General features: G+C 42.4%; 1 protein-coding gene across 1 annotated transcript in view; it reads right to left on the minus strand.

Moving 5' to 3' along the window:
• The window catches only part of si:dkey-215k6.1 (transmembrane protein 132D), a 193,599-nt gene extending 185,403 nt beyond the window's left edge, over positions 1-8,196 (minus strand). The window contains exon 1 of the mRNA XM_053869950.1: positions 7,680-8,196. Coding sequence (XP_053725925.1) covers positions 7,680-7,749 — 70 coding nt within the window. The 5' untranslated portion in view covers positions 7,750-8,196. The remainder of the gene's footprint in view (positions 1-7,679) is intronic.
• Positions 8,197-10,510: the final 2,314 nt, after the last annotated feature.

The raw sequence follows: 10,510 nt of genomic DNA on the forward strand, positions 1-10,510 counted from the left end.
AGATATTCTTTGAATGTTTAAGGAAATTAAAAAAATTAAAATTTGAGGAAAATGAACAAAACTGTTGACACCTAGCGTGTAGTAATATAATATAAATAATCATTGTAAATGAAAATGGTTATAGCTTGATTTTTCATTGAGTGTGTTTGCGGAAGCTCAATGCATCCTTTCTGACGGCGGCTGGATGCAAAGAGCTGTCGCGAGGTTTTAAGGTTTCTTGCTAATGAGACAGTCATTCTGATTTAAATTAGAGCATCAAGTCCTATTTTGTGTGTGTGTGTGTGTGTGTGTGTGTGTGTGTGACCAGCAGTGTGGGTCTCGAAGTCATATCCACAGCATTAAGATTCAGCTAATCAGCAAAGCATTTCCCCCCACATTAGGTTGATTTGCCTGATTATTGTTTGTGTGTGTGTGTGTGGATGCACGTGCGCGCGTGTGCCAGCAAATATGTCAAAGGCTTGCAGCAACAAGAATACACTTCTAGATAAAATGTACTGATAAGGGGGAAGAGGCACTGAGGCAGACTACACCCTCCAAGGGCCAAATCGCTCTTTGTTCACCCCTCCATCTCTGTCACTTCCTGTTCTTCCTGTGTGATGACAAGAGGAGTGTGTATCCAAACAACAAAGACAGCCAATTCCTTTCCTTATCACCCAACCCCTTCGCTCTGTATAAGGCTGCTGTGAGTGTGTGAAAATGTGTGTGCGTTTTTATCGGGTTGGCAAGTCAACAGTAAAACAGGTCTTTGTCATACTCATGAACATAAATCCACAAGAAGGATTTATTTACAAGTTAGCTAACATAAGTAAGCTGCAAAACATTCTCTACCACGTTATAGATATAGAGGTCTGTGGTAACAACATAGTACATCAGGGCATCAGTGAGACATATGAAATAAATGTTCATAAAGCTAAGCAGATGGTTAATGTAACCTTTTTCTAATATCAAAGAGCATGAGGTGTAGCCTTTCCTGTGGCTAAGTTGGATGAATTAAAAGCTCAGATAACAGCAGATAGTTGCACGGCAAATCACACGCAGCTTAGTCGATGTGATTGAGAGCACGACATTTGATGCTTTCCCTTTTTTGTATTCACGGCCTGAACTGTCCATTCCTGCCACAGAAAGTTTGTGATTTAAAGGTCCAAGAGTGGGAGTTTCTCAAGCGTGGCCCCTGTGAAGAATGCCTCTCCTCCACTTTACCAAACATCTGACCTTGCAGTATCACCACAAGATACATAGAAATCGATACTTAAGCCGAACATTTCAGGACAAGCCGGGGAAGACACCAAGTGTTTTATGTCCACCACTTCTTGTTCACCCACTTCTGTTTTTTTTTTTTTTTTGTGTGACCTTCTCCACTGTTCCTATCTCGCCGCCGCAAACATTTGAAATCCTATGGCCTTCTTGTCATGGTGACAGTGAGGGAGGAGCAGGGAGGCAGAAACGGCTCTGCTGAAGGAGAGGGGTTTTAACAATGTGGTGCTTTCCAGGATCATGCACCCATGAAGAACACAAGTGAAAGACGTGAGAGTGACACCCATCTTATGCGGGGTTACCTTGGAAAGCCACGACAGCACTCTGGAAGGATCGATGCAGATGCTTGGCCTGTGCATCAAGAAGAAATATGAAAACGTGTTCACACCACCACTTTCGCATTTCCTCTCCAAGTTGCAGCCTCACACTGAGTCTTCAGGTACGTTTGGGGATGCCACTATCCCGCATTTGAAGATGAATAAAAGATCAACCTGATGTATAACAAGAATCTAATGTTCAACATGAACATCAGATGTCTTAAAAAACAAGAAAGAACTCTTACATATTCCTTCAGCAGCGCAGACAGTGAACACACCACTGCCTGTGGCATGTACCACTGTCGTACCCAGACCATCAAGAGAGGAGGTGAACAGTGAAGGCTGTATGTAACAGGGTCGCAGCAAAAATTGAAATCAAATAATATAGCTATGTTATTAGCAGTCATCCCTAAACAGTTCGCAGATTTCTCACTGGTGCCAGTAAAAGCTCTTTGTCATGTTTTTGTTTATTCTCTCTGCTGCTTCAGCAAGTTTTTCCCGACTTACCGAAACTTGGAATTTCAGAAGCCTTTAGTTCCTACTTTAGTATCATACTGGAACCAATCTTTCCTCTCTTCCTGCTGTCACAAAGATATTCTCACACACATAGATATGTACTTTCAAGTACTTTCTGAGAATAGAGTGTGTCAGAGGATGCATTATGTATCAAGATCATATTTACAACATTTGTCCTGCCATTCACACTTTTGCAGCTCGCGTTGCAGTGAAACCTTTTTCAATATTTACGCCGCCTTGATATACACAGCAGCAAGCTGACTCTTTCAGTGTGCTTTTGTGTTGCTGCCCTCCGCTGTTAACCTGTAGTGGAATATCAGCACTGTGCACCATTACTAATGCAGTACAGAACATTAATAATTGCTGAGATGAAATCACTGGCACACTCAGACCGGTAGTGTCCAACACTGAACTTAATGTAGCTTTTATTCTGCCTCCAGGCATCTTGACATCCAGCTTTCTCAGATGGCAACGAGCACGCTGCTGACACACTGTGTGCAGGATCTTTCCGCGATTTCCTCGGTAGGGACTAATAATTTTATATTGTGTGACGTCAAACCCCCCAGATCCTTTAAAGGCGTCTCTCAGAAATAAGGATAACAAAAGAGCTTCTCTAATGGAACGCTGTGTTAGCTTCACCAACACTTGTATGCATAAAAGGAAGCTATTTCAGGTTTCTTTGTAGTGACTGAAGTTGATAACAGAGCTGTAAATTATGCAATGAAGCTCAATTCTCCTTTTGATTGAGACAAGGCTCAAATACACACTTCAAATGTAAGGTTCCTCTGCAGAGGGCTCTCAGGGGTTATAAATCTCACTGGCCCAGACAGTGCTCGACTAATTTGTGTCTGATAGCTCGGGAAGGGATCTGCACAGACAAAGCGACAATAAGATCAACAAACATGTTGATTGATGCACAAGTGCAGGTTTTTGTGTATTAATATGATATGGAACAGGGTTCACACATCAGAGGGCTAGAACAATAAAATTAAGCATTTTTCATTTTACATTTTTGACTCAATGAACATGAATAAGAATGTGAAACAACAACCAACCTTTCCAATATTTGCCGTTGTTCCTTTAATTCATCTCCATCTGTGTCAGTTTCGGAAATTTGCAGGCCATTCCTTCACATTCATCATCTCAGATTGCTCCAAAACAGCCTGTAATCATGATCTTTATTTACGCATGAAACGACATGGCAAGCCAGATTACGCCCCCTGACTTTCACTTTCAGTCAGACACAAGTGACTTGACTTCAGCTTCACGACAGAATACATCTTTCACGCTCCTCCTTAATGGTCTCCCTTAAAAAGAGGAGTCCGACTTGACAGACGGTGGGGGATTTTCTCGGGGGTCAAAATTCCCTATGCTGCTAAAGTGCTGGAGAGAAGCCTGACCATGAAAGGCCGCACTCACCAATAGTCAATACGTGACAGGCTAGGAATGAGAATGCGATGGATTACATTAAACAGTATATTAACCACCCAAAGCAGCCTTCAGCGACACAAATCATTCCAACACACGGCTCCCCGCTAAATGACAGAAAATGGTGTGATTTCAACGAACTTAACAGACGTTTCACTCTACTTATGGCTCTAAATTACCCACACCACGACGTTCACTAAGAACGAAGAGCGGAAGTATCAACCCACCACCTAGTCATTCATCTGATTCACAGATGTGCGACGACAACCCTCAGGCAACCTTGCTGAGGAGATGAATACTGTGATGCAATGAATTTGAAATTGAGTGAAAACATGTATTATTCTTCTGGAATACTGTGGTAGATCAGGAAGATACAGAAGACACAATTTGAGCTACAAAACCCGAGAACAACATTTCGGTTATTGACAGGTGACATAGCGATGTATCTCCCACAGAGATCCTTCAAGCACATCTGACTCGCAGACGTGTGACAGTACGACATGTTCTTTCTCTCAATTAGTTGAATTCAACCTCCACGCTCTCCCAGTCTTTCACTTGGGCTGATTTTCCAAAACAACTTTCCCAGAAACTCATCTATTACCGTTGCCTTTTGAACCTCCACAGTTTGATATCAAGAGAAAAAGGAAGTTTACATATTTTGTTTTGTTTTCCTATGAATCTGCAGCTAGTTCAAACTTTCAGTTTGTCATACAACTTTTCTGAGAGGGACTGTCTCCAGAAACCAAAAGACTACTAAGTTTAAGTTTCTCTGACAAATGTTTGAAGTAGCCTATGAAGCATTCCCGCGACCTGCCATTCAGCGCGGACACCAGGCTCCACCAGGGATGCACGGTTAGCGTGGGAAATGTGTATCAATTAGAGGAGCTGTGGACTTTCCACCCGCGACAAATCTTTCCATTTGTAATACATGGTAGTTCACCTACGTAACAAGGGTGTGCAATTTCACACAAGCATGTTCTCTTGTAGGTATAATGTGTCATCTACTAGTTTGTGGTCATGCAAGTGTAATGTCAAGTTAAAGGGCTTGAAAGACCTATCGGCAATGTGTTTGTATACTACAGACCCAAGTCAACTCTGAAAGGTTCTTTCAGACAGCATTACTATAGGAGCAGGGGTCATACCCAGAGCTCTCTTGAAGATTGAGACAGCCCTTCAATTATTCACAGTTTCTGTTTGCTGTATTTTCCAACTACTAGACTTCTGAGAGAGAAGCCATATCATCTTCCTCGACACTCATGTTGCCTTCAGAACATGGATGGCACATGTCAAGCTCAAGGCCAAAACCAGTCTTTTGCATGTTGTCCACAACAGTAGTAATTCATATCATAAATGTGGCGGTCTCAGGAATGAAAGGATGCAACTTCAGAGTGTGCCAAAAACCCAGTCACCTCCAGTTCATGTCAATATCCTGGCTGCTTGCTAGCGAACAGAGAACATTCATTGTTAACAACTGATCTGGAAATGTGACATAACAGGAAGGAAGGAAAATTAATGAAGGATGTGGAAGTGTATGTCCTGTATATCCTGCCAAAGTAGTGTCAGTTGTCGCTTCCATATGATTCCATGTGATCCAACACATTTGATATTTTTATCCAAGATGATAATTTGCAGTCCAGTTTGAATTATTTTGAACCCATGACATGATAAATGACAGAGGAGACAAAGAAAGGTCCTGTGACTCTGCTGTATATCGTCATCTAAATTTCAGTCAGCGAACACACAAGCTGCAAGTCCAATCACAGGTCCATTGAAAGGCAAAACACGGACACCAGTGTTGTGAATGTGGGAATATAGGATTTTACAGGCGCTGCATCTGAGCAGGTGAATGAGCCTAGCACATGTTTTCTCCTGCAGCCAGCAGACTATTCCGTGGCAAGGTTTTTACAGCCCATTCAAAGCAGAGGCTTAAATTAAAGGTAGTGCAAATCATCCCGACTGAGGAACTTTGGCACGCGAAATCACTGGCTTTGTTCAGTTTGTAACGGGATTATGGTGAATGAGAGCAGTAAAGTGGAACCTTACAGACACAAATAGCGAGGAAATGTGTTGCATTGGTATTATGACATTAGCAGTGGTATTTTGACACACCAGCCAGACGTCAGAACCTGAAGTCAAAAGTATCTATTCCTAGCTCAGATTTAGGCCTGTGCTTGCCTCAAAATTGGAGAGCTGTGATGACGAGAAACGGCCAAGAGGAAGTCAGGTATGTATAGTCATTTCAATAATAATAATTTTCCCCTTTTTTCATACATACGTTGTAAGGTAACCACCGCTTTGTCCTGTTCAGGGTTGCGGGGGAGTGCTGCAGTCAGAGGAGAGAGGCGGGGAATACATCCTGGACAGATCACCAGTCCATTGCAGGGCACACACACGCACACACACACACACACCATTCACACCTAGGGGCCATTTTAGAGTGTCCAATTAACCTAGTGAGCATGTCTCTGGGCTGTGGGAGGAAACCGGAGAACCGGGAGAAAATCCATGCGCACACGGGAGAACATGCAAACTCCACACAGAAAGGTCCGACCCAGGGATCGAGGCCAGAGTGCTAACCACTGGCACCCCTTTTTTTTCGTATGTTAAATGTTAAATGACTCTGACTGAGTAAACCGAGACATTTTAAGTGTGGCCCGCTTTCAACGGAAGCCAAATCAGTGCTTTAAGAATAAACGGCATCCCATTTTGAGTGAAAGACATGTACAGAAGGTTTAAGTATAAAATGGAGATGGACCTCATCACACAGGGGAAAAAGGTGTTTATAAAGCTTAAAGGTTTTATGTCCATTTATTATTAGCAACAAGCACTTTGATAGAAAAAATGTATTGGGATTTTAAAAAATGTTCTCTTATCTCTTTATTCCTACAAATAAAATAATATTAAATGAATTAACATTGTGACAAAAAGCCTCACAAAATAATCAGCAGAGACGTCTACGTGTAAACGCATTTTAGAACATGTGTACATTTTTCTAATGTGATCTGGAATGTGGTTCTTAACAGTCACACAGCAGTGACAATTCTGGCGCTGCTCATTTGAGATATTTATTATTATTATTATTAATAATAATATTGTTACTATTATTATTGTTGTTGTTGTTATTATAAGAGGATCAGCTGTACAATTGTTTGCATATATTGCAGTAATTATATTATAACTTCAATAATATATCTCACTTATATTAGATTATGACTTACATATTATATTGCAGTTGAAATATTCGACTCTTTAAAAAAAAGGAGAAACTGAAACACTGAGAGAGGCGCTTATGAGGAGGGGACAAGGGTGGCGTTCTGCTTTTTAAATTGCCTGGGGATGCACTAGACCCTCTCTGCCAAATATCGCCCTGGTCCAATAAAACATCCGCCAAGTTGGGCTGAAGCTGAAGATGCTGAGGTAAGGAGGAGTGGAAACGAGGAGATATAACACTCCAGCGACCGCGGAGCTATCGTTGTGGGCACTAAGCTCATTTCGACGCAGATGTTTTCCAGCACATCTGTCCGATTCGCCTGAGAAGCGACTGTTAAATGCTCACCGGTGCACACAGACACGGGCGCAAGCGGCAAGGCTCACGAAGATAGAGAGCCGAGCTTTTCTAAACGTGAGAAGGAAGATCCCGACAGGACACAATACAAGTGTTATAAATTTGTAAATAATAATAATAATACTGAAATAATGTTTGAACCGTGTCAGAGGAAGAAACATCTACGACGCGTAAATTAGACGGTATTCTAGTTGCGCGTAACGCACAGGCGTCTCCTCGCAATTGATCTACTTAAAAGTTAAGTTAAGTTGGTTAAGTTAATTAAGTTCACGACGTAAAATTTGACAGAAGTTAACTCCACATGAGGAACAAAAAATGAGACTCGTAAGTCTACGCAAAATTGATTTAGTGAAGTCGTAATTCTCAAACTACATGCGTGACTATAGTTTTCATGTCTGGCAATCCGGTGGTTTAATGTGTAACAATTGCAATTATTTTTAAGGGCTGTCAGAATGATTTGTTACGCCTCTTCTATACCGTTGAAAGATGCAACTTGTAGACATCAATTAAGAACTTGAACGAAGCACGGTGCAAATAAAAAAAAAGTCGTGCCACATCAGAGATCGGAAAAGCCACCAACAAGTGTCCATCTGATTTACCTTTAAATATGGCCAGAAGAAGCGTCCAAAATGATCCGAAAATCGCCGGTTCTTCACGTCCAGCTGCCATCTCCTGGTCCGTGAAAGCCTCTGGGACTGTTCCAAAAAGTGTTTCCTTTCTTTCTTTGTGGTAAACGAATTAGGCAGTGACGGTGGTCATTCTAATTGTGACAAAACACATGCCCAACGCACATTTGTCATTGAAAACTAAAACCCGATGACACAAATTCCGACACTCTCCTCAAAAGAAAGTTAATACATTCGCGACAAGCACGTGCCTTTTTTGACCAGGTTATCCATCGCGCGCTCTTGTCATCCAGCCACTTCTGCTCCCTGCAAAGTTTGAACTTGCTTCTCAAAGTGAGTCCTAATTCCCATGTGGAGGCAAAGTAATGTCACTCAAAGATTACGGGCTGAGTAGAATCCAAGTCGCTCCATTTTTGCGCGTCCCCCGGCTCTCATAGCCGAGTGCTCAACTTGTGCGCGGAACACACTCGTCCCCGGGATGGAAGGAGGAGAGGACAGAAGAGCAGGAGGATCTGATGCTTTCAGCAGCCGGCAGATCGAGGAGGCAGCCGGGGGAGGGGTGAGGGAGGCGGGTTTTAGGAGTGAGGGGGGCACTGATATTTGAACAACCAATCGAGCTTGTTGGAATTGATTTTTGGACCTCAAACCTAATCTCCAACAGCAGAGCTTCACAATCAACATTTACTTTTTTGAGTCTTCCACCATGTGTCAGAATGTAGGGAGTGTTTTAAAATGTAACAAGAGGACGATGCATTTTTAATGTGTGCGCATGTTTACCCAGCCAAATCCTCTCTCTGTATTATTCATCACACGCGCCTCGACCCCTTCCATCGATAACTTGGTTTTACGCACGTCTGCCAAACGCACCAATCAGACAGCGTGAGAACGAAACTTTGCCGCCACCGAAGGAACATTGTGAAAGACGCTTCGGTTCCGTGTGGTCAGCTAAATGTGCAGGAGAGGACATGGTGACTTATATTGAATTGCAAATTAGTGTGAGAGGGGAGTCGCGCCATCCTGTGTGGAGAAGTTCAGAAGGAGCGATACCACCCCCTAGTGGCTGTGGTGGAGGGGCCGTATGAAGCGATGGAATTCAAAACTGAAGATGTCGAAATCGATAAGATTCTTCAATCTTGGTGGGGAAATGAGATGTATGGTCACAAATTATCTCGTTATGTCCCTTGCTCGCTCTCTCTCTCGCACACACTCATACACCCATACAGACACAGCGAGAATTTAGTCTGATAATTTTCCAGCCCAGATACAATAAATCAAGACATTCGAAATGTAAATGTGCCATCTAATGGCGAATCACAATGTATCCCTGCACATATTTGACTCATAACAGTGGAGTACATAGCAGCATGTCAGGACAATGCTGGGTAACAACAAAGCTGACCTACAGTTTTCATGTGTCAATCGTTCCCATTTCTGCACCACGACTTTCTCCACCGCCAGCCCAAGCATTCCTAGTGACGAGCGTGAAAGATTCCTTGAAAGTAAAAAAAAAAAAAAAAAAACTGTCTTCATACACATACCCAGCAAGTCTACAAAAGAGGCCCAGAGGCGGTTTGGAGGAAAATTCAATGGCCACAGAAATCTAGAGACTGCAAACAAAGATCATAACAAGGAAGTAAAAATGCATTTCAGTGCTTCAGTGTCTATGATTCTCCTGATAAGGCCACAAGAAAATGGGAAATCTGTTCGTGTTCTGCCATTCTGACGAAAGAAGGAGCAATCCAAATCCAGTTTGTGAACTGGATCCTGATAAAACATGAGGAGAGGTGAGACGGCAGTGGACGGGCAATGTTGGAAATGGAAGAAGAGCTAGGCAAACAGTGAGGTTCATGGATGTGGTAAATGGATTGTCTTAATATGTTATGGTGGAGGACTTACTGTGGTGGTGGGAACTGAGCAAAGAAGAAGACAGTCTTACAAGCTCCATTCAGCCATTGTTCCTATGAACAATATATTTCCATCGATCATCCTTTTCAGACCCCTTCCACAATACACTTTGCGTTTAGTCTTCCTTCCTCTTCAGCCAATGCAATTCCTACTTCTTGACGATCCTTTCCCACAAATGCAAGGTGGGAGTTGTTTGCCATGCCTCATCCTAATCTTGCCATTGTCTACCCTTTCCTTCTCTGAGAAATCTCTCCTTTTGCATGACTCCTTTGTGGTCTCAGAAAACAACACGAAAAAGACACTTTTTGCTCCGATTCACAAAAACAGATGAAAAAATAAAAGTGGTTAGTTGGCCTTCTCTGGCGTCTAATAGATCTCCTGCTGAATGGAGACTCTCTCTCTGATGATGGATGACTTATTGTCTGCTTTGCTTAATCACAGCGCTGCTGACCACAGTCTTGCTCCACTTTTCTTCTTCACTCAGGATTATTTTCACTTGGTAAACCCACTTAATTATACAAGTTCTACTTTCTGCCGCACACCCGCTGCTGCACCTTGTTTGGCAAAGACGTTCTGAGCTCTGGGTTCAATTCCCCACAGTGTGAAAACAAGTAACACACAAGTGTGGAACAAGTCACTGGTGCGGCTCTGTGGTGTTAAACTAGCCATTTGTCACAGGATACTTCGAAGCAAAACCTTTATCCAAACCTTTTTCTTATTACAGAATCTGTTATTATGTTTTCAGATGGTAAAAAGTTATCACAGGGTTTAGACTAACCCAGCATGCATAATCTGCTATTTTATTTTTTTGGAAGGTCAAGCTGGACCTGACTTTGTCTGACAGGAAATTAGTTTCTTGTATCTAAAATTAGTTGAATATTTTATGGTTGCTCTACAGT

This window comes from Synchiropus splendidus, chromosome 7 (assembly GCF_027744825.2).
Source record: "Synchiropus splendidus isolate RoL2022-P1 chromosome 7, RoL_Sspl_1.0, whole genome shotgun sequence".
NCBI lineage: Eukaryota > Metazoa > Chordata > Actinopteri > Syngnathiformes > Callionymidae > Synchiropus > Synchiropus splendidus.